At 47.3% G+C, this 25,321-nt stretch overlaps 1 protein-coding gene across 1 annotated transcript; it reads right to left on the bottom strand.

Annotated features, from left to right (window-relative positions):
- Arpc1a (actin related protein 2/3 complex subunit 1A) lies at positions 1-24,580 on the bottom strand. The gene is made up of 10 exons (XM_028890289.2): positions 24,476-24,580; positions 17,184-17,277; positions 15,592-15,696; positions 12,340-12,562; positions 10,962-11,069; positions 7,497-7,709; positions 4,329-4,404; positions 3,965-4,158; positions 1,957-2,047; positions 1-381 (listed from the first exon to the last, which is right to left on the bottom strand). Exons 2-10 carry the CDS (start codon positions 17,245-17,247, stop codon positions 343-345), a joined length of 1,113 nt encoding a protein of 370 aa, XP_028746122.1. The 5' UTR covers positions 17,248-17,277; positions 24,476-24,580; the 3' UTR covers positions 1-342.
- Positions 24,581-25,321: the final 741 nt, after the last annotated feature.

Here is a 25,321-nt window from a genome sequence, read left to right as displayed (position 1 = left end):
TTTGCACACTTGGGATCTTTAATTTTTTAGCAGACAACACACACTTCCCTCACCCTTTAAGTTAGTGTGACAATCTTCCATAATAAACTACTTCAAGAGAAGCTTTGGTCAAAAATGGAATGAAATAGCAAAATCAAAACAATGAAACAGAAGAAAAACGAAAAGAAACCCCTGCTGTCTTTAAAACCCACACTTCACCCACAACACCCACACGAACACACGCTAGTTGCTTGATAGTGTGACAGTGTTTCCACGGCCGGCGATCCTCACCACCACGCGAACGGCAGAGTGCGCTCAGCCCCGTCCCGCTCCGCATGCTGGATGGCAGAGGCTCCCTCGGCTTCACATTATCCGGAGGCCCTGGATGGAAGACTCCAGGGTCTTGAGAAAGCAGAACACCGGTCAGTCTGAGGATTTGTTGCCTGCTCCCTGCACTGCCTGCCACACAGCTGCGCTCCTCCCTGTAGGCACCCAGGCCCACCGTCCTCATCCTGCACTCTGCAGACCTTGGGTCCTGGGTGGTTCCCCAGGCCTGGATGTCTCTGTCCCCAACAGCCTCACACCACTCACTCACACCACTTCACTCACTCACACCACCTCACTCACACCACATCACCTCACTCACACCACCTCACTCACTCACACCACCTCACTCACTCACACCACCTCACTCACACCACCTCACTCACTCACACTACCTCACTCACACACACCACCTCACTCTTTTTTTTTTTTTAAAGACAGGGCTTCTCTGTGTAACAGACCTGGAAGTCCTGCAACTTACTTTGTAGACTAGGTTGGACTCAAAATCACAGAGATCCACTTTCCTCTGACTCCTGAATGCTGGGATTAAAGACATATTATCACTCTGCACTTTTTTTTTTTTTTTTTTAAAGATTCATTTATGAGCCAGGTGGTGTGGCACACGCCTTTAATCCCAGCACTTGGGAGGCAGAGGCAGGTGGATCTCTGTGAGTTCAAGACCAGCCTGGGCTACAGAGCAAGATCCAGGACAGATCAAAACTACAGAGAATCCCTGTCTCCAAAAACAAAAACAAAAACAAAAACAAAAAAAAAAGAGCTGGCCTTGAACTCAGAGATCCATCTGCCTCTGCCTCCCATGTGCTGGGATTAAAGGTGTGAGCCACCATTGCCTGGCTCATTTATGCACTTTTATGTGTATGTTTGCCTGAATGCATGTATGTGCATACCTGTGTGCCTAGTGTCTGTGGGGGTCAGAAGAGGGCACTGGACGCTAGAACAAGAGTTACATTTGGTTGTGAGCTGCCACATGGGTGCTGGGAGTGAATCCTGAGTCCTAAGCAAGTGGTCTTAACTGCTGAGCCGTCACTCCAGACCCTATACTATTCTTGCACTACCACACACAGTGTGTGTGGTTGTGTGGTGTGATCCATCTTCTCAGCTCCTTGCATTGTTTGCAGGGATGTGGGGAGCAAGGTTTTATTCTCTAGCACAGACTGGCATCCAACTGAAAGCCTTTCTTCTCCCCCAGCTTCCCAAGTGTAGGTATTACAGGAGTGAGCTCCATGAACAGTTGTATTCATTAAATAAATGGTGTAAGCTATAAAAATATGTCTACACACAGAAGTGTAGGCTGGTGGCCAGCACAGGGCCTGTTTCAACAACAGCATTCCAAGTTTTCTTGAGAACAAATACTATCCAGGAGACATCAACTACCCGAAGGGAATGGTGCTCCCCTCATGCTTAGAGATTCGGGGCCAACTCTTCGGCCATACACTGCGCTGACACTGTATTTCAAGAAGGCAGAAATGTTTCTTTAGGAAGAGTTTGAGCACAAGCAGGAGTTGATATAAATGGTAGGAACACTTGGAAATCAAGGGCTAGGGCAGTTCAGTGGAAGAGTGCTCTCTTAACAAGTGTGAGGCCCTGGGTTCCATTCCCAATGCTGCAAAAAACAGTAGCAAGAAGAAATACCTTAAAATCCCAAATTGTCATGGCTCCATCGATGCCAGTAGTGCAGAATTTCCGACAGTCTTGCTTGTCCACCTCATAAATAGACACCTGACTGAAGAAGCAACATCAAGAGACTGTGAGGTCTGTGGTGAAGTGAGCCCCACCCTCACCTACTGTAAGGTCCATGAAAGGAAATGAACTCTCTCCACTCCTGAATATTAACGCATCCATCAGCACTGGGCCGTAACAGCAGGAGTCAGGAACTATCCTAAGATAGCTGAGCTATATAGTAAGTTTCTGATTCATCAGGGTTACATAGCGAGACCCTGTCTCAAAATGGGGAGTGGAGAGCCTCACTAGCTTGAGACATACCTCAGTTGGCAGAGTGTCTGCCTAGAATACATGAGGTCCTGGCTAGATCGCCATTGCCACACCAATTGTGTGTGTTGGTACATGCCTATGGCTATGGCACTTAGAAGGCAGCGGCAGGCGATAAGTTTAAGGTCATCCTGAGTAACACAGCAATCCTCTACCCACCTATTCCCCCCACCCACCCCCTACTCCAGCCTATTCAGTAAGTCTGAGACCAACCTAAGCTACATGAAATCCTATGTCAAAAAGAAGGGGGCAGGGCATGGTGGCATGTGTCTTTAATCCTAGCACTCAGGAGGCGGAGGCAATCAGGTATGGGAACTATAGGCCAGCCTGGTGTATATACAAAACTCCAGGCCAGCCAACATGCTATACAGGTTGTGAGTGTGTGTGTGTGTGTGTGTGTATGGGAGTGAGGTGATTTTGTTACCAGATGTCAGGGAAAGACAAAAGTGGAAGGAGAGACGATGGCCTCACGGCATGTGATGGGTACAAACAGGGCAGGGGCTCAGGAGTGATGCAGATGTAAAGAACTGTTTTGTATTTTCAGATACATGGCAGAGCATGACCGAAGCCAACTGGTCCCCAACGAGCCCTTTCATGTCAACCTGCCAGGACAGCCAGGGCACAAGGGCCAGAGCCTTCCCTGCATTTGAGATTAGTCTTCATTAGGCTGGTGCTATGGCTCGGTGGTGGAGAACTTGCCTAGCAAGGTCCTGGGTTCAATCCCAAGTCCAAAACACCAAAGAATAAATAAATAAAATGACTCATTACAATGCCAGAGGCAGGCAGTCACTCCTCCAGATTCTAGCAGAGCCCAGCAGATAAAGAAAACAACCTGTGTAAGCTAATCACGTGGAAACCTTCCAAGACTGCGGACAGCTTCTTCTTTCTCCTCTCAAATGTCCAGACGAGAGCCTGCCTCTCGAAGGAGACAGCGAACCACAACACAAGACTACTCTGGACAGCCTGAGCGGAGGATGGCTTTTACACATATCACTAGTTTCCATCTAATTGATTGTGTGTGTAGGTCGGAGGACAACTTTTGGGCGTCAGTTCTCTCCTTTCATCATGTGGGTTCTGGGGGCACACTTAGTCTGTCAGGCTTGGCAGCAAGCGCCTTCATCCACTGAGCCCTCTTGCTGGCCCTCTTGCCTCAGCCTCCCATGCACACCCAGCATGAGCCTAGCCCCCCCACACTGGTAGAGTACTAGCCGGCCAGGCCTTCGCTGACAGGAGCCACACTTCTCCTGCGTGCCTGCTGCCAACAGCAGCTTGAAGGGCACAATGATGAAGTGGTGGCAGCTCACTTTTGTTGGTGAGACAGGGTTTCACCATGCGGCCTTGGCTGCCCTGGAACTCCCTATGTAGGTTATGTAGACCAGGCCAGCCTTGAGTTCACAGAGACTCACACCTGCCTCTGCCTCCTGAGTGCTGGGATTAAAGGCCTGTGCCACCATGTCCAGCCAACTCCCCTCTGTCATAAGCTGAAAATAAGACCTTGGGTAGGAGGCACAAGCTCACTATTGCTCCCATTCCTTCAGGGATGCTGGGGCCTGCAGCACAGAGGGCTTCTGTAAGGAAATGACAAGGAGTGGGCACCTTGGCCAGCCACTTCTCTACAGAAGCCAGTGCCCTGGCTCCAGGTGGCACCTACGTGATGCTGTTCTGGTGCAGCGTCTCCAAGGCTGTGTTGCGGTCCTCAGTTGTGGCTCTCTTGTCCATGTTGCGGAAGCGTTCCATAGCGGACATGTTGCGCTGGATGCTCTGTTTTGGGACGTCTAGCTTGGACACAAAGGTCAAGTAGCCACGGTCGTCATAGTTAAAGAGCATCGGGCAGCAGTCATGGCCCTGAAATGGGAGGTCGGTCAGCCCAAGGCCCCCTGTCCACCTACCAACCCCAGCAGAGTGCTCTCCCAGCTAGACTGTATCTCGGATGTGCTCCTGTGCTTGTCACAGAGCATGCATTATTCCTGGCTTGGAGATGCATATGGCACACTGTGAGGATGAAAGACACTTACAGCGGCTACAACGCTGTTCTCTGAGACGAACGACACACTCAGCAGTGGCAGGAACTCCGTCTTCAGAGTTGAAACCCTGAACACAAGAACACTTGTTACACTAGGGAACCACAGCCCACGGCTTCTTCACAGACAGAGGACAACAAAGGCCCCTTTCTCACAGTGGCTTCTGCTGTACCAGCCAATACTTCTCTAAAAGAGCCCCCTGACCTCTCCTTGCAGGAATCTCAAGCATGAGGTGACCCCAAAGTGACCTTCAGAAACTGAGGCCTTGAGGCTGGGAATATAACACATGCAAGGCCCTGGTTTGACCCCTAGCACCCTCTATCAATCAGTCAAATAAAAGTAAAGAACTGGCTCTTAGCTTGTGCCCTGCCTGTCACTGAGGCGTTATTCATGGCCCCCAAGGAGTCCTTCCTTTCTGCCTTTGTCTCACTAGCTGGATCTGTCCCTCTTGTCCATCCAAGTCCTCAAACCTTGGCTCTGACTGTACCTCAGCCTACAATGGCTTTTCCTCTCTTACCTGCCATGGCTCTTCCCGTCACTATTGCTGGTGAGCCAGTTCTGGTGCTGGCACTAGAGACACTTGCTGGCAGCCATGTCCTGTGAAAAGCCACTGCTATGAGATGAATCTTAAGTCTCAGTCAGCTCACACACTGTGTGTGTGTGTACAGATGTGTATAACCAGTTGTGGCAGAAAAACACCTAGTGATAAATTAAGGACACCCCATTTTATGCAATTTTCTTCCTGTGAATGTTGGTATGTGTGGACATACACTTGATGTCCTGCTCTATCACTTTCCTTCTGATTCCCTCAGAAAGGCTCTCGCACTGAACCAGAAGTTCAATGTTTTGCCTTATAAGCTGGCCAGCAAGCTCCCAGGGTCTGCCTGTCTCTGCCTCTCAATGCTGTGGTCACAGGCACATGGTCATTCCTGACTTTTATGAGGGTGCTGGGGATTTAAACTAAACTAAGGTCCTTGTAAGATGACTCTTACCCACTGAGCCACCTCCTCAGACTATAGGATGCATTTTTGAAAGCTAGCTGTGGCAAACAGCTGGTACACACCTAGTGTTATCCAGCATCTGGGAGGCAGAGGCAGGTGGACCTGGAGAGCCAGCCCAGTCTGAGCGCCATAGTGAGCTTGAGGACAGCCTGGGCTAGAGAGACCCTGTCTCAAAACACATCCACACAACCCATAAAAACAGCTAACTGCTTGTGTCTCACGAGACCCTTTAATCAAGCAGCTATACAACTATAGGACTAACATCACCTGAAGCTCATGCTGTGGCATATTTATGCCAGAGAAGGGGAGGGGTGGAGCGGACAGAGCTGAAACAGGCAGCTTACTAGTGAGAGTGAGTGTAGAGGAGACACAGAACAGCAACAAGTGCCAACAGAACCAGCACTGCCATTAAATACCACTGAAAGAAAAAGGAAGACCAGTGTGTGACATGCAGGACACAACCCTACTGTGCTAAAACCAGAAAGACCAAATGTGAATGTGTGAGTGTGTGAGTGTGTGTGTGTGTGTGTGTGTGTGTGAATAGTCTGTGTGGAGTAACAGGACAACTAGTGGTAGTCAGTCTCTTCCTCTATGAAGTGGACTCCAGGGATCAAACCCAGGCCATCAGTCACCTTTCCCCACTGAACCATCTCCCCAGCTTCACATGTTTGGTGTTTGGAGTTTCTTACTATGTAGCCCAAGCTGGCCTCAAACTCAGGCCTCTCCTGCCTCAGCTTCCTGAACGGTGGAATTACAGGCTAGCACCACCATGCCTGGCGTATAAAACTCATTATGTGGGAGGCTGAGGCAGGAGGATCAGAAGCTTGACACCAGCCCAGGTTACACAGCAAGTTCCAGGCAGTATTTTTAACAAGGATAACCTTTCACAAAGGAATTCCTATAGTAAATTCAGTTCAGGAGAGAAAATATCACCTCTGCAATGTCAGACAGAGTGGCCAGTCTGGAGACCATCATAACGAGCTTTCCTCAGTTACCCATGGGGAAGGGCTCACAGCAAAGAGCAGAGATTACTAAGAGGAGGACTCCAGGCTTCTTCTAACTTTTACTCCCATATCTGATAGTGCTTCAAGGCTGAGACGGTGACACACTGACAATGAGTCACTGCAATTCGGGTTCTTCCAGCAGACTCCCCGAACAGCATGAAGGCAGCTTTGTTCTCTGACTGAGTGGAGTAAGGATGGGTCACCTATTCTTTGGGTGATGTAAGGGAAAGGAACTGAAGGTGTGCGCATGCCAGGCAGGTGCAACAGCCTCAGTCCTGGTTTTTTAAGACGGGGTCTCTGTATGTACGTAACCCAGGCTGGCCCTAAACTCATGATCCTCCTGCCCCTACCTCCTGGGTGCTAGAAGTATAGATGTGAACCACCATGCCTCACTGGAATTTTCCTTCAGGTTGCTGGGTAACACTGACATAAGGAAACAGTCACAGATTTATTAGTGCTGTCCTCCACGCCTAACAGCCATCGTCTTCATCAGAGCTGTGACTACTTTCCAGAGACCCTCAAGGTCAGGCCTGTTGGCACTACCTAATAGGAGGGGGCAGGGTTCCTGGACCCTCACCTGGGGTGCCAGCTGCTCTATCCTGTGCCTCTCAGCTAGCTGTATAGAATTCTGCCCTAACTGTAGGTGGTCTAGGGAGAGGCTAGAGTGTATTGAGTATGGAGGGCTAGAGGAAGCAGTGTAGGGAGGGAATCCATCTGTGCTTCTACAGACAAGCCACTGTCCATGGCAGGTGAGACTGTTTAGTGCTGTGTCTCCTTTGGGGTCACCATGCTCTGTGCCTGAGCCCAGGAAGCTCCCTGCCTGGGAAGCTGGACCTCGGAGGGTCATCCTTTGGTCGTCATGTGCACACTGCCTCACAAGACACAAGATAACCTGGCTATTCCCGAGGCACCCTTGTGAACAGCACAGCAGGAGGGTCTTCAAAGGGACACTACAGTACTTCACCAAGAAGTGTTTCTGGAAGGAAGTTCCAACTCCTTCAAGTCTCCCAACAGGTATTTAATATCTGCCTGTAACTTTACAGGCAGCTACAGCTCTTGGGGTGTTCAGAAGACACCCGGGAAAGCAGCCTTAGTGTGCTGCTGAGAGCTTCCACCGAATGTCCCACCTTCCACCTGCAAGGCAAATAAATACTCACTGCACACTTTTCGAGGCATCAGCAACGGACACAGTGCTGTCATGGCTGACCCAGGCCAGGCGGCTCCCACTGGCAGAGAAGCTGACCCCATGCACCCAGCCGCCGGTCCCACTGCCACCAAACTCAGACATTAGCTGACCAAAAGGCATCTTGCTGCCCCAGGGCGTGCTGGCTGGCTTCTCATCCACCTCTTTGATGTAGGCAGAAAATACTCTGTTGTTCAAAACATAGGAAATGAAGAAAAACACAAATGAAAATGTGTGAATATGGGGCTGGAGAGATGGCTCAGAGGTTAAGAGCACTGGCTGTTCTTCCAGAGGTCTGGAGTTCAATTTCCAGAAACCACATGTGGCTCATAACTGTCTATAGTGGGATCTGATGCCCTCTTCTGGCCTTCAGGCACATGTGCAGACAGAACACTGTATACATAATAAATAAATAAAATCTTTTAAAAAGGAAAAAGAAAATGTGTGACTACAGAAAAGGGCCACTGGCAGCTACCGGAAGGCAATGCAGAACAGAGGGGTTGGCCTGAAAAGGACCAAAGCATGAAGGGCAGATCCACAAGCGGCTCCAGACACAGAAGGGCTGGGGGCCTGAGAAGCACACGTGAGGAGCTCTGCTGTCGCTCCACGTCACTGCACTCAGAGCAGAGCACCCTTTCTGCCTCCTACAGCACCATCTCAGCACACACAAGAGGCCCACAGTCAGTGGCGGGAGAGGAAACTGCTGCTACCCCAAAAGAGCCAGACATCAACTCACTTAAAGGCAGATGAGTTGGTAAGCTGAGCAGTACACACCTTTAATCTCAGCACTCAAGAAGCAGAAGCAGGAGGATCTCTTCAAATTTAAGGCCAGTCAGGATTACATAGTAAGTCTATGTCTCCCAAAAGAGGGTAGGGGGAGTTGGGGAGCCAGGGAGATGGCCCATCAATGAAGTGCCTGTGAACAAGCATGAGAAGGTAGTTCGGATCCTCATCACCCACATAAAAACTGGGTATGGCAGCGTGCATCTGTAACCCGAGCCCTGAACAGGGCAGAGACGGTCCTGGAAGCTCGCCAGCCAGGCTGACATGGAAACACCAGGGCAGTGAGAGACCTTGTCTCAAACACTAAGGTGGGGAGAGAGGACAGTAATGAAGCTGACTCTCCACACAGGCGCCCACATGCACACACGCACACAGCACACAGATAAATAAATCGGATCTTCCACAGCCCATGTCCTCAGTCTCTTTCCAACTCTGCCTCTAGTTCCCTACAGCTGTATGTAATGTGCGTTAGCCCAGACTCAGGAAGGGGAGGGACAAAGAACAGCTGGAATCTGCCTTCCAGTCTCTTCTGACCCCTCTTGTCTTTAGGAAACCTCTAACATGTGTGGTGCAGGCCCATAACTCCAACCCTGGGGAGGCTAAGGCAGAAGACCAGGAGTCCAAGGTTGCCTAGCTAGGTGGGGGAAACTGAACCTCAAGACTCCCTAAAGAACTCTGGTCCCCTAAGCCCATCTCCAGATGACAGTGGCAGCTGAGGCTCTAGAAGGTGAGGCGACATAAGGGGAGGGTGAACGTTGGGGGGGGGCACCTGCCACCACCACCAGACAGTACCATCTTGTCTTGTTTTCCGAGGGAGCTAGGATGACTGGATAAACAGCAGATCACAAACTCCTGAACAAAAAGCCCCAAAGACTACCATAACTCCATCTTTTTTTCCTTCATAGATTTTTCTTTATTTGCAGTGCTGAGGATTGACCATGCCAGGCAAGTGCTCTACCACTGAGCTACCCCTCCAGGCCCTCACACGGGGGCATTGCAGGCAAGCACTCTACCACTGAGCCACACCAGCCCCGGTTTTTGTTATGTTTTATAATTAAACCCTGTATTCCTAAATATAAATCTTTGGCCAAGTTTTCTGGAAATCTTTCACATGGTACTGAATGTGGATGTGTGTCTCAACTCTGCCGCCAAAGAGTCAACATGAAACAGTAATTGTTTGCTTTTCCTTTTGCTAAGGGGAAAAAGTCCTGATGAAGAACAACTTTTAATCTTTTTCTTTTTCTTTTTTTTGAGACAGGGTTTCTCTGTGTAATAGCACTGGCTATCCTGGAACTCACTAACTCACTCTGTAATCCAGGCTGGCCTCGAACTCACAGAGCTCCGCCTGCCTCTGCCTCCCGAGTGCTGGGATTAAAGGCGTGCGCCACCACCGCTGGTTTGTAGTATGATTCTTAGCTCTCTCAGCAGTGTGGTCATGCTCCCTCTAGCCTGGAACTGGAAAGGACAGTGCAGGAACAGCCGGCAGGACACCGTGCAGTGACATTTGGCTAATCTCAGGTTCCTCTGCAGCCTGCAGACTGTGGTCTGGGAATGACAGGCTGGCAGGCATGGAGGTGCACGCTTGTAATTCCAGCACAGAGGAAGACAAGGGAAGGTGATGAGCTCCAGACCAACCCAGGCTACATAAGTCCATGTTTCAAACATCTGTCCCATCAAAAACCGAGGAATGGACTGGAGAGACGGCCTGGGGTGAAGAGCACTTGCTGCTCTTGCTGCAGAGGACTGGAGCTGGGTTCCCAGCACCTGTGTAAGGAAGGGGCTCACAACTGCCTGTAACTCTAGCTGCTGAGCAATCTTTCATCCTCTCCTGGCCTCTGCCAGACACACATACATAAAATAAATCTATTTTTTAAAAAGACTGAGAATGACAGGCTGTGAGAGATAGACAGATGGACACAGCATGGCTCACTCCGGCACTTGGAACTACTGATAACTCTGTCTAAAAAGCGCTGGTCCGGCCGACCTGCTGTGCCGGCTGACCTGCTGCAGCTCCCGCTCACCCCAGGCCAAGTCCATCGTATCCTTTGCTCCTTGTTCTTTTAATCACTGTGCATCAGTTCACTAGCTCACCTGCTCTTTTTTTTTGGTTTTTCGAGACAGGGTTTCTCTGTGTAGCTTTGCGCCTTTCCTGGAACTTGCTTTGGAGACCAGGCTGGCCTCGAACTCACAGAGATCCGCCTGGCTCTGCCTCCTGAGTGCTGGGATTAAAGGCGTGCGCCACCACCGCCCGGCTAAGCTCACCTGCTCTTTTTCTTTCCTCTCTCCCTCCCCCTCTCTCCTGAGATGGGGTCTCATATAGCCTAAGCTGGCCTCAAACTCACTATGTAGCTAAGGATGACCACGGACTTCTGATCTCCCTGCCTCTACATCCAGAGTGTGGGGTCACAGGCGTGCAGCATCAGGCCTGGCTTACACAGTGCTGGAGGATGGGACCCAGAGTTTTGTGCAAGCTAGGCAAGCACTCTACCTGCTGAGCCACACTCCACCACCCTCTGCTCCTTTTCTAGACCTCAAGTTCCCTTCATTATTGAGTTCCTCACAGTGCTGCTGGAGAACCTTGCAAAGAAAGAAACCCTACGGATGTGCCAAAGCCCAACAACGGGCAGCTCAAGGTTCGGTGCTTACTGATCCCCACCTGCATTTGAAGTCACACGAGCCTGCAGCCAGCAAAACATTGTTGGGATGCCAGTCCAAGCTGAGGACTGTGGAGCGAATCGGCTTCTTAATGTGCTTGCTCACCCACCTAAGAAAGAGAAAAACTAGTTTACATTGTCCTTACAAACAAAGAACGGTAACATTTTCCAAGCCACTCCTATAAACTCACTTCAAATCAAAACTAAACTACACATTTATAAATATAGCCTAAATTCTGGAATCCACAAGAAATGTTAGCTACATTTTTTGAAGTAAGTCCTCTAAGTACAATTATTTTTAAAGTTCCTTTTTTTTTTTTTTTTTTTTTTTTGGTTTTTCGAGACAGGGTTTCTCTGTAGCTTTGGAGCCTGTCCTGGAACTCACTCTGTAGCCCAGGCTGGCCTCGAACTCACAGAGATCCACCTACTTCTGCCTCCCGAGTACTGGGATTACAGGCGTGCACCACCAGCACCCAGCTATTTTTAAAGTTCTAATGATTTCTCTGATGTCCTTTGATGTACAGATGTATACTTGAGTCCTTATTTTTTTTTTCTTTTTCTTTCTTTTTTTAGTTTTTTGAGACAGGGTTTCTCTGTGTAGCCCTGCCTGTCCTGGAACTCACTCTGTAGACCAGGCTGGCCTCGAACTCACAGAGATCCACCTGCCTCTCGGAGTGATGGGATTAAAGGTGTGCACCACCACTGACTGGCATGTGAGTCCTTTCTATGAGCTACCTACAAAACAGCTGCTCCTAATGAAGGGGGGTCCATATGTCTGCCCTTTGTTAGACAGGAGCTTGCTATACAAAGTTCAGACTGACCTTGAACTTGCTACGTAGCTAGGACTTGTCTCAATACCTGAATGCTAGGATTACACGTGTGTGCACACCACCTGGCCTGACGCAACTTCACTAAATAGACAGCTCACTTTCAAAGATCACATCTGAGACTGCAGTAAAGGTCTAATTTACCTACACAGAGGACAACCTCTCAATGAATGCAAAGAGTAAACAGTTACTGTGTTGAAGCTCAGCCAGGAGGAAATGTTTCCTATGTGAATTAAGAAAAGTCAGGGGCAGGAAAGGGAAGGATGGAAATAAAGGGAGGAAGGGAGGGAGGAAGTAACAGAAGAAAGGAAGTAGGAGAATAAGGAAGGGAAGGAGAGGAGAGGAAAAAGGAAGATTAAAAGAAAAGGTGTGGGAACTAAGTCGTGTGCACAGGAGGAACATTTACTCAGGGAGGAATTCAGAGGGAGAAGCCACTCTCTGGCCCAGAAATGGGCCACTGCAGCTAAGCACAGAGCCTCAACAGGGTCCCAAGAGCACAGCAATCCAAGCACGGATTACACAGAGAGGAACAAGAGGGCGGAGCATTGCTCACCAGTCATTTTCAGACTCAAAGTAACAAACGGAGATGAGCCGGGCCCCACTGCCCACAGCAAACTTGTTCTCCAGTGGGGACCACTTCACAAAAGTGGCTGCACGGTTAATCCTCAGGATCACCAGGGTAGGCTTCCAGATGCCATCCTTCTGACTCCAGACGTAGGCGTTTCGGTCTGCCCCACAAGTGACGATGCGGTCGCTCTTAGGAGCCCAGTCAATACCTGCAAGTGAGGCCAATGACATAGGACTGGGTACTGACAGTGAGAACAGGACATGGGTAACAGTGGCCTTGCTGGTTTCCTCCCACGCTTCTCATGTCTATAGCCATCACACCACACAAAACCAAGGCTGTTTCTCTCCCAGGTGTCTGGGAGGACTCAGGATCCTTAGGAAGCCAGCCAGAACAGAACTGGGGATTTGTGTGTTCTCTTTTGGGACAGGGTGTCAAGAAGTCCAGACTGGCCTGCAATTCACTATGAAGCTGAGGATACTTTTAAACTCCCCATCCTTCTGCCGCCTAGTGTTGGATTATTGGCGCCACCATGCCTAGCTGCTGCTGCTGCTGCTTCTTTTTTTTAATCACTTAAGATTTCTATAATGAGGGTGGAGGGAAGCGGGGGGAACTGCAGTGAGGATGTAAAATAAATGAAAAAATGATGATAAAAAAGATTTCTATAGTAAAATAGTTTTGGGTTTGCTCTGTTTTTGCGAACATCTTTGCACATGTTCCCGTGTGCCTGTGGAGGCCTGTCATCGGATGTCTTTCTTGATCATTCGCCACCTTTATTTATTGAGCAAGATCTCACCAAACTCAAAGCTCATCAGTCCCTGCTAGTCTAGCTACTTGGAGCTACTTAAGAGACCCCTGCCTCTTTCCTTAGCAGCCTGTCCAGCATTGTGTGGGTGCTGAGGATCTCAACTCCAGTCCTCACACTTCATCCACTGACCTGTCTTCTCAGTCCATAAAATAATCAATCTCAAGAAGTAACTGAGCAGCCAGGTGTGGTGCACATGGATTTAATCCCAGCACACAGCAGGAAGAGACAGGCAGATTTCTATGAGTTCAAGGCCAGCTTGCTCTATCTATATCAAGAGTTCCAGGTCATCCAGGGCATGAAACCCTGTCCATCCCCCTGTCCCCCAAAAAAGTAGTGGTGGTCAAGTAGTTACCCTGAGGAATAAACTCAGAGAACATGCCAGAACTCTGCCATATGCTACACTCTCTCCTATGAAGTACTGATAGGCTTTTCTAGAATGTCAGGTCCCCCCAACCCCCACCCACCCTGAATATTTATGGTCTGAGAGAACACTGTCAATCCTAGAGTCTGTTAGAGGTATATTCAGACTTTTCCAAGTTCTTCAGATCTAAAAAATGCCATCAGAAAATGGGTCCAAGTTCAAAGAACCTCAAAAGACATAGGGAGAAAAGTTATGAATATTTCAAAATTTTTGAGGGGAAGGAGGAAAAGGTACTTTCATCCTTTGTCTTTTCTCATGTAAAAATACTTCCTAATGCTAAAATTCAGACTAAGATGAGTGTCCTTATTTGCAGGCATAAAGCCATTGGTAATGGAACCTAAATGGGCCAAAGCTAACAGAAACAACTCCATGGAGAGAACAGCAACCGTGCTGGCTTTGATGATGTGACGTGGTTAGGAACCCCGGTGGGGATGCTGGACACCTTCTCTGTGTCAGTGCAAGTGCATGTGCATGGAGGCCAGAAGTCAACTTTGGGCATCTTCCTCTATTTCCTCGTATTTTGTTGAAACAGGATCTCTCCCTCCCTGAACCTGAAGTTCACTGTTTCTTTAAGAATGGCTCACTGGCTGGGGATCTGCCTGCTGAGCCCAATTCCCAAGTCCTTGGATTACATGTGCATTCAGCCATGCCTGCCTTTTGGGGATTCAAAGTCATGTGTTCATGCTGTAGTGGCAGGTACTTATCTACTGAGCCATCTCTCCAGCCCTAATGCTGAACAACCTCAAAGGATACAGAAGGTTAAAAAAAAAGAAAAAAAAAAAGTTGTTTTTTGTTCGTTTTTCTGATCTGGGCAAGAATATCTTTAAGCTAATCAGTATAATGCAGTCTCACGTAACCCAGGCTGGCCTCAAATTTTCTTATATATCTCAGGATGACCTTGAAATCCTGGTCCTCCTGCCTCCACCTTCCAAGTGCTCCACCTCTCAGAAAGAATGACCTAACACAGGAGCAATAGGTGATGAATGGTTCAGTGGTTTCGGGACAGTTTCATGCCAAAGACATGTCCTGGATGTATGAGCACATACATACATGCTGAACACGCCTAGATGATGTCAGAGCAAGTTACAGAAGGTCTTCTGGGGAAGCAAAGAAGACCACACACAAGAGGACTTCATCCCTTTCCCTAGTCCTGCATCCCTTTTAAGTATTCTGGTAGAGAGATAAAGATATTTCCTGATACAGGAGAATCTGTTAACTGTAGGGGAAGGTAATCTGGGTGTTTGCTACATCACTCCTGATTCAACTGTAACAACTTTGATTACATCTACTTAGAGTGTGTGCATGTGGGCTTGTGCTGTCATGGCACACTTCTGGAGGTCAGATGACAAGTGGTGGGGTTAGTCTTCTTCTTCCTAGAGGGTCCCCAGGAATGAATTTGTGGCAACAGATGCTTTTACCTTCCAAGGCATCTCACTGGCCTCACTCAGTATTTGGAAAGCTGTCCTGGCTCCTAAAACAACACAAAGGAAGGCGTGTCCCACAGCAAAAACAGTTAGCCTCAAATGTCCTTGGTGCTCACACTTCACAGGGTCTAGCTTTGGCTTTCCTGGCTCATCCCAAGTGCAGAACAGGTTCGGTGCTCTTCATACTCTACCAGAGTACCACTTGGGCCACAAGAAATATATAATGATTACAATTACTATTTTTTTTCCTCTCAAATTTTCTATAAAGAACAACTTAGCTAAGTGCCTTTAATTCCAGGACTCAGGAGGCAGAGGTTGGCAGATCTCTGTAGGTTCAAGACCAGTCTGGTCTTTACAGTGAGTTCCAAGACAGCCAGGGCTACATAGAGAGACCCTGTCTTAAAGAATCTGAGAAAAAAAAAAAGGAAGGAAGGAAGGAAAGTAGGAAAGAGGGAAGGGAAAAGAAAAGAAAGGAAAGGAAGAGAGAAAACTCGAAATTCAAAGGCCCACTTAATTTGATGAGGCTCTTCACTTACATAGGAGAGCGCTCTGTTTGGAAACAGCACACTAATCAGCAGCTGCATTACCTGTGATGTGTCCGTTATGTTCCTTCAGCTCATGAGCTTTCATCCACTGGCTCCCATTCTTCTTGTAGATGTGTACTTCGTGATTATTGGGGCTCAGGGCGATCTCTGGGGAAAGAAGTCAGCAAACTGTTAACACTTCGCTGTGCGTTGTTATTATCTACAGCACTGGAGTTTGAACACAGAGAATCATAACTGCAAGGATCTACCACTGAGCTAGGTCCCAGCCTCTTCTTTTTTTTTCATAGAATCTCACTCAGTAGTGCAAGAAAGTCCTGAACTCCTGCATCAGATTTCCAAGTGCTGGGATTTCAGGCATGACCTACAACAACTAGCCAAAATGCAAAATTTTTGTCCATTATGTTGGTACTCAAAAAATTTTGGCTAAGCATCTCAATTTATGATTTTTCATATTAAAAAAACTCAATCTGGAGCTGGAGAGATGGCTCAGCAGTTAAGGGCACTGACTGCTCTTCCAGAGGTCCTGAGTTCAATTCTCAGCACCCATATGATGACTCACAATCATCTCTAATGAGACCTGGTGTCCTCTTCTGGCCTGTAGGCATACATGCAGGCAGAGCTCTGTATACATAATAAATAAATAAATCTTAAAAAAGAAGAAGCAGAAAAGGAAGAGGAGGAGGAAGAGGAAGGAGGAGGAGAAGGAGGAGAAGAAGAAGAAGAAAAACAAAATAAAAAACTCAATCTGAGCAGGGCAGTGGTGGCACTCGCCTTTAATCCCAGCACTCAGGAAGCAGAGGCAGGTGGATCTCTGAGTTCAAGGTTAGCCTGGTCTGCTGAGTAAGTTCCAGGACAGCCTGAGCTACACAGAGAAAGCCTGTCTCAAAAAAAACAAAACATAGAAAACTCAATCTGAAATTTGAAATTAGGCAAAATGACTAGGGTATTCCTCAATAAATACCACTGATTTATATATTTTAAAAGGGTGAATTTTATATTTTTTTCATGAGACTGAAATATGTGAATCCTAATGCCTGTATGTGAGACATACCAAAAGTACTAAAAAAGGGGGCTGGCTAAACAGCACTCGGGAGGCAGAGGCAGGCGGATCTCTGTGAGTTCAAGGCCAGCCTGGGCTACAGAGTGAGTTGCAGGAAAGGCACAAGGATACACAGAGAAACCTTGTCTTGAAAAACAAAACAAAACCAAAAAAAAGGGGTGGGGGTGGCGGTCGGGGGGGGGGTTGAAGATGTAGCTTCATGATAGAATGTTTGTCTAGCATTGGAGAGGTCAATGATACACAGACACACAGAGAAGCAAAATGAGGGGCTGGAGATAGCTCAGATGGTATGTGCTTGCCATATAAGCAGGAGGACCTGAGTTCAATCCTCCAAATCCCTGTAAAAGCTGGGTGTAGCAGCGTATGTCTATAACCTCAGTACCACATGGGGGTGGGGCAGAAATAGGACACCTGGAACTCAATGGCCACTGGCACGCCAGCCTAGGCAAACTAAAGTGCTCCAAGTTCATTGACAGACTCTGCCTCAAAAAAAGCGTGGTGAGGTGCACCACCTCTGGTCTCCACATGCCCCCCACCCCCTGCAAAAGCAGCATCAAATTTAAAGCACACTTACGGGTACGATCCCTATTCCAGGCGTGGCAGGTGATTGGCTCTAGCAGAAACTGATGCAGAGACATGATTCTTAAGTGTTCTCAAAGGTCAGAAAGCTGTAATAAGCAACAGGAAAGAAAACACCTAAAAGGTCATGCTGCAAGTGTGTAAGTTGTCGGAGTAACCCAAACTATTTGGGGATAAATACAATACTGACCTCCTATTAGAGAAGACTCAATCTCAAAATTAATCCCGTGACTAGAACCAGCACTGTAACCACCAGCGTAGAATCTATTTTCAAGGGTCATCAACAGACTCTCAAATTACAGGTTAAAGATTGTGACGGAGTAGATGGGACATTCAGTCTCAAACTACCACTCTACACAGGACTTACTAATTACAATAGAAACATGCCTTCACAAAAAAGAAATCTGGTAGTCATCATCTTGACCAAGTGATCAAACCTGGAACTACATACAGGCACAGAGCAATCTAACCCAACAGTCCTCCTGGAACATGAAAACAATGATTTAACTTGTCATCCACACCAGGATATTTACAAGAACAAAACAGATGAGGTGGAAAGGACTGGGGATATATGTAGCTCAATGGAATAGTGCTTGCCTAGAATGTGGAAGGCCCTGGGTTCAATCCCCATCGAAGAAAAAAGGAAGAAGAATGGGGTCTGAAGAGATGGCTCAGCGGTTAGGAGTGCATACTGCTATTACAGGGGACCCGAGTTAAGTCCCAGCACCCACAATGAGCAGCTCACAACCACCTGTAACTCCAGCGCCAGGGGATCTGATATCCTCTTCTGGGCTCCACAGGCACCTGCACTCACAAGGATATAACCCCCGAGACATACAAGACAAATAATTTTTGTTTGTTTGTTTGTTTTTTAATTTTCTGGAGCTGAGGACTGAACCCAGGGCCTTGCACTTGCTAGGCAAGCACTCTACCACTGAGCTAAATCCCCAACCCACAAATAATTTTAAAATGAAAATAAATCTGAGCAAGTGTGGTGGCATACACCCTTAGTCTTAGCACTCAGAAGGCAGAGGCAAGAAGAACTCGGGGAGTTCAAGGCCAGCCTGATCTACATAGTGAGTTCCAGGACAGCCTGGTCTACAGAGTAAGACTCTGCCTTAAAAGAAAGTAATATGCCAAACATATTTACTCTAAATCCAATCGAGATCGGGATCTCATTTTCAGTTTATAGGAGATTAAAGGGGAAAGGAGTAGTTAAGCAACACCAAGAAATTAAGTCAAAACTGATGGCGGTCTTCAGAGATGCTTAGAGGTTAAAGCGCTTGCTGTACAAGCCAGATGACCTGAGCTCTGATTCCCCAAACCCTCAGGAAAGCTGGAAACAGAAGCTCACGCCTCTGTGGTCCCAGTGACCCTACAGGGAGATAGGAGGTGGAGGCAGGAGACTCTTCATTTTTTTTTTTTTTTTTTTTTTTTTGGTTTTTCGAGACAGGGTTTCTCTGTGTAGCTTTGCGCCTTTCCTGGAACTCACTCTGTAGACCAGGCTAGCCTCGAACTCACAGAGATCCGCCTGCCTCTGCCTCCCGAGTGCTGGGACTACACCACCACCTGGCAAGCAGGCAGGAGACTCTTTAGAAGGCCTCTGTCTCAAACAAGGTGGAAGGTGAGGACGGACACCCTAGGCTGTTCTTTGACTTCTGGGATTGCCTTGGCACATTCCTATGCATGCACACACATGCACACACACTCACTCACTCTCTGTCTCTCTCTCAATTAAAAATCCCAGAGATGCCCATTAGAGAACAACTTGCCCAGATTATTTTAAAAGGCAACATTGACAGGTATGGTAGCAACCAGCTGCAATCCCAGCACTTGGAGGGCAGAAGGAAGAGTCTGTACTAGATTTCAAAAGAGCCATGAAAACCAAATTTCATAAGACAGTTGATTATAATTGGTATGTTTAAAAATAACCATAAAAGACATGTGTTGTATAACAAATTTGAATTTGAGCTCAATTATTATATAACAGCATGAAATTATTTTAATTTCCTAGCTATGATAATTGTATTGCCTTCGGTAAGAACAAGTCTTAGCCGTTAAGAGATAAAGTGATCATGTATTTGGGATAAAATGTCTTTTCTTCTCACTACGTAGCCTTGGCTGCCTGGACGTCACTCTGTAGACTGGGCTGGCCTCAAACTCATATAGATCCTCCTGCTTCTGCCTCCTAAATGCTGTGATTAATGAAAAATGTGGCATGGAAAAGAAACAATCTGATTAAGGAACCCAAAGGTCAAAAATTTTAAAACGCCCGACATCTCTCTTCAACTGATACACTCTACTCAAGAGCCAAGGTATTTGCTGGATGTGGTGGTGCACGTCTGTAAAACCAACACTTTGGAGGTGGAGACAAAGGATCAGGAATTCAATGTCATCCTCAGCTACACAGCAACTACAGCGTCAGCTTGAGCTACATGAGACTGTCTCAAAAAGCCAAAGGAAAAAAAGAGACAAGAGTGAACTATTTATTACATTTTCCTTTTCATGTTCTAGAAAGCAAATTGCAACTCATAAAGAACCTTTGACTTTCACCCCAACTAATTAACTTTTTTTTTTTTTAAACAGGTTTTTCACATTTTAAAATTTTGTGTGTGTCTGTCTGGGTAGGTTTATACACCCAAGTGCAGTGTCTGCAGAAGCCAGAAGAGGGTGTTGGATCCTCTGGAGCTGGAGTTAACAGGCAGTTATGAGTTGACTGATATGGTCCTAGGAACCAAATGTGGTATTCTACAAGAGCAGTATGCACTCTTAAATGCTGAGCCATCCCTCTAGCTCCTTATTTACTTATTTTTCGGTACAAAGTAAAGAACTCAGCACTTTGCATATGCTAGGGCTTACTTAGAAATTCCGCCCCCCCAAAAAAATTATTGAATTCAAGTGAGACTGCTTAATTTACTTTTAAAAACAAACTTTCAGCTGGGTATGGTAGTACATGCCTTTAATTCTGGCACTGGGGAGGCAAAAGCAGTTGGATTTTATGAGTTCTAGGCCAGCCTGACCTACATACTGAGTTCCAAGTCAGTCAAGGTTACACAGTAAGACTCTAACTCTAAATAAATAAATAAATAAACAAACTTATATACCTGGAATCTCAGCACTCAGAAGACAGAGGCAGGAGGATCACTACCAGTCAGAATTACACAGTGAAACCTTGTCTCGGAAAAAACAACCAAGGGCTGGTAAGATGGATGACCTAGTGAGTAAAGGTGCTTGGTGCCAAGTCTAAGACCTGAGTTTGGTGCCTAGAACCCACGTGACAGGAGAGAACCAAGCTGTACTCTGACCTCCGCAATGTACTATGGCACTGTGCACCCACACTCATACATACACAAAAAATAAATGTGTGTGTATGTGTGTGTGTGTGTGTGTGTCCCAAGCAAACCAAAAGACTTCCAGATGCACACCTCATGCAGTCTCTCCTTGTTTCTGGTATCTGATATGCTTACTCCAATTTTGTCTCATATTAAACTCAAAATAACATCTTGTGGGGGCAGGAGAGAGAGAAAGTTCAGTGGTTAGGAGCACCTGCTGCTCCCCAGGGCAGTGGTGGCACACGCCTTTTGTCCCAGCCTTGGGGAGGCAGAGGCAGGTGGATCTCTGTGAGTTCGAGGCCAGCCTGGTCTACAAAGCAAGTTCCAGGACAACCAAAGCTGTCACACCAAGAAACTGTCTCAAAAACACACACAAAACATGCACTTGCTTGCTCTTCCAGAGGACAAGAGTTAAGTTCCCAGCATCCATGTCAGGCAGCTTACATCTCTTACAACTCCAGTTCCAAGGGAACTGACACCTCTTTGGCCTCTACAGGTGTGCACATGCCTGCAGATGCGCGCGCGCGCGCGCGCGCACACACACACACACACACAAACTTTTTAAAGCAGTTTGTTACAAATATTACTAACTATAAACAATTAGCATAGAAATCCAAATGTGGTAGGCTCACCTGTTACTTGAACAAAACTGGTTTGTAAGCTAGTAACTTGGATATCCACATGTAATGGGGGCACCTATTCCATGGACAGCTGGAACTACACAAGTGCAGATAAAGACTTTCTCACTCTCCCATTCAGTCTTCTGCCCACACAGAAAAGTTTCCAAAGGAAGTCAGCCACACAACAGCAGAGTTACTTCTACAGCTACACTTCTAACTTTGTCCTATCAGTCAAGTTCTATAATTGAATATACATTCAGACATGTCTGTTGAGGAACAGTACTTTAACTATGAAAAGGCTTGTTATATTTGTTTATGCTGCATTTGTTTAATTATGTAAAGATGTGTTGCTGTTTCACCTTGCCTGCCTAAGGCACCTGGTTGGTCTAATAAAGAACTGAACAGCCAATAGCTAGGCAGGAGAGGGATAGGTGGGGCTAACAGGCAGAGAGAATAAATAGGAGAAATCTAGGCTCAAGAGGAGAGAGAGAGGGAGGAAGCAGGAAAGTAGGACATACAGAATGAAAGAAAGGTAAAAAGCCCTGAGGCAAAACACAGATGAAGAGAAACAGGTCAAATTAAGCTATAAGAGCTAGTGGGACAAGCCTAAACTAAGGCAAGCATTCATAATTAATAAGTCTCTGTGTCAGGATTTGGGGCTGGTGGTCCCAGATCTGTTACACGTCTTTTCTTTATAATCACTTGGCTATTTTAAGCCTGAATTCTGTACCAAGTAAAATAAACCTTCATGCATATGTTGATAATTTTAATCTCTAAACTGTGGTGATATTTAAGCCATGTTTGATCTTAACAAGGCTTAAGAGGAAAAGGGGGACACTATAGGTGGTGACATGAACTTAACAAGTTTTCCCGGGCACTCAGGAGGCAGAGGCAGAAGGATCTCTGTGAGTTCCAGGACCACCAGGACTAAGACCCTATCTCAAACAAAACCAACCAAACAAACCCAGGCTTCTGTTGTCCACGTCTAGCACTGAGACATGAAAAAGACTGAAGAAACAGGGTGACTCCATAGGTTCCCACTCTCTTCAGTTACCACTTAGTATATATAGTCTTTTCTTCCTGTGGTGCTGGTGAGCCAACCTATGCATTGTGAACACCACAAAAGTGCTCTACCAACTCAACTATAACCCCAGCTTTTTTTGTTGTTTGTTTCTCGAGACAGGGTTTCTCTGTGTAGTTTTGGTGCCTGTCCTGGATCTTGCTCTGTAAACCAGGCTGGCCTCAAACTCACAGAGATCCGCCTGGCTCTGCCTCCTGAGTGCTGGGACTAAAGGTGTGCGCCACCATCACCCGGCTCTAATCCCAGCTTTTAAAGTATGGTTAGCCATGGGCTCTGGAGACAAGGAGACCTGAGTTGGAATCTTGGCTTTGACACATACATAATGAGATGCTGGGCAAGTCAATCTTCACCTGTAACATAGGTCTCCAAGTGACACCACAAGACTAACATCAGGAGGATTAAATGAGATAGCACATAAAACCATCCCCAAACTGATCTCAGTAGGTTAGTTCTCTGGTCTTTTTGGTTGTAAGCCTAGCCTTTAATGGTGGAGCCATCTCGGTAGCGCTGTAAATTAGTTCTCTTTCTTCCTCTGACACAAAGCTTTGGGCCACCCCAGAAGGATATTCTGAACTTGGAAACATTGACATATGTTCATTTCCTGGTCCCACGCCACTGGAGCTTGACGAATTCACGTAAGTTGGAATTTCCGTTCCCTGTTAGGGTCGATTTCAAGTCTGTGATTCATCTAGTTTCTAATCTCTCTCATTAACCAACCCAGCAACATCAGGTACTCCAACAAGGTCACCACACCCTACCAATGTTCGGACAGGCTCACTCCAAATTCCAGCTTCATCAGACCATTCTACATTTCCTGTACCAAATTTGTTTTGATATTACACTAGATATTTAGATCAAAACACTGTCACCCATTCCTCCAAAGGAGTTTGCAGTTTCCAAAAGGATCCCCCAGTTGGATACAGCAGATAAACTGGAGAAGGCCTCCAGATACTCTGTGGTAGGAAGCAGCCAGCAAGACTCGTTCTAATGGGGCAAACACCCCAAACTGAGCAATTCTAGAGACCTGAAATCCTAAGGCCAACAAGGAAACAAAAAGAGTAAATGAAATTGTCCGGGCATGGTGGTACACACCTTTAATTCTAGCACCTGGGGAGGCAGAACCAGGCGAATCTCTGTGAGTTCAAGGCCAGCCTGGTCTACAAAGAGCATTCCAAGACAGCCAGGGCTGTTACACAGAGAAAAACCCTCTCTCAAAAAAACCAAAATAAATGAATAAATAAACGAAATCGATAAAAGAGGGTGCAAACTAGGTCATCTCAGTAAACTGGGCAAGCAGACAGGAGAGAGACTCCCAAGCTACAGCATGACAACAGATGACTTTATATTCAGAGATCCCAAGCTACAATTTATTAAGTGCCTACCATATTAATCCAACAGTGTTAAGTATTTGAATGGGGCCAGAAACATAAATAAATCATAGTCTTCAAGTCCGAGGAAAGCGAGAAGAAAGGAAAGTAAGGCAGATATTTGTAGAATGTCTAAGAAGTATTAGTAATGTATATTATTTATTTTCTTATTATTTGAGCAGCTATTCTGGGCCAGGCAACTTAAGCAAATGAACTCACTTGAACCTAATAAAAGCCAAGTAGATCAGGAATCTTCTTCCTGCAGCTGGGGAAACCGAGGCACCAAGAAGCAACCTTCCCGGGGTCCCCCGACCAAGGGGCAGAGTCAAATGAGAACTCTGGAGGTCCTACATAAAGGACTCTATGCAGTGAACAGGAGGGGCAACTTTGACGGGCGTGGGGGGCAGGGTGGGTGGAACAGAGGAATCTTAAGGTTACTCGGAAAGATGGCTTTTCTCTTGTTGGGGAGGGTCCCGCAATAACTGAGGGATCGTAGGTTGCTCTAGGCAACATCCTAGACGTTGAAGAGCTGAACAGATACTCGTGACAAGCCATCGGGGGAGATCGGCCGGTCTAAACCAATTTTACAGATGGAGGTAAAAGATCACAGGAGGGGGGCACATGGTACTGTGGGGGTGTCGGCGGCCAAGCTGTCTATCCTCTCACCCAAAGACGGAGGGCAGCTGCAGCGTGTTCAGAAACGCTCGCTCGCTCTGTGGGTGGGGGGACCCCAGGGACTCAGGGGTCACCGCGGAGAACGGAGATGCCGGCCCCCTCCGCTGGAGACCCCGCGCCGAAGCGCCCCGGGCCCGCCGCCCCCGCGTCCCATTGAAGATGCAAGCCATGGGGGCGAGCCGGGCCAGGCGCTCGGCCCTGCGGCCCCTTACCTGGGGTCGGGGCGGTCCGGAGGGCCGGAGCGGACGATTCGCGGACTCTGGGCAGTCGACGCGAACAGGCTCCGGCGGGCGCGGACGGAGGAGGGAGGCCCAGAGGGAGCGGCTGACAGATCCCGGAAGTGGCCAGGGCGCCTGCGCCGCGCGGCCGCGCAGGTGGCGCGCGCGGCGCAGGCGCAGAGCTCAGCGCGCGTCGGGAGGCTGTGTCTGAACAGCTGTGGTAGCTTCGGGAGGGAGGCAGCCGCGGGTCCGCGCTAGGGCGTGCCTGTGGAACTGGGTGGGAGTCCGACTCCTTTCCTTAAGGGTGAATAAAAAAGTTTAATATATATAGATATGTATATCTATAGATATCTATCTATATCTATATATAGATATACCTGAGCCATGGCCCAGATGTGAAGTGTTGGCAGCTTCTCAAGTGCTTTTTGCTGTAAATTACTGAGGATTATGTTCTCTCTGGCCTCGTGGGTCTGAAGAGCAGTTCAAGCTAATATATATATATATTTTATATATATATAATATATATATTATATATATATATATATATATATATATATATATATATAATTAGGGGTTGGGGATTTAGCTCAGTGGTAGAGCGCTTTCCTAGCAAGCACAAGGCCCTGGGTTCGGTTCTCAGCTCTGAAAAAAAAAAAAAAAGTAAAAAATAAAATAAAATTAAGTGGATGCATGTGCATGTGAGTGCAGGTGCCCTTGGAGACCAGAAGCTGGAACTGTATGCGGCCCGATGGGGGTGCTGGGAACTGAACTCAGGTCCTCGGCAAGAACAGTACAGTCGTTCGAGCTAAGCCATCCCTCCAGCCTCTGCAGCTGAGTCTG

This window comes from Peromyscus leucopus, chromosome 23 (assembly GCF_004664715.2).
Source record: "Peromyscus leucopus breed LL Stock chromosome 23, UCI_PerLeu_2.1, whole genome shotgun sequence".
NCBI classification, from domain to species: Eukaryota; Metazoa; Chordata; class Mammalia; order Rodentia; family Cricetidae; genus Peromyscus; species Peromyscus leucopus.
This window is presented reverse-complemented; position numbering and strand designations above follow the sequence as displayed.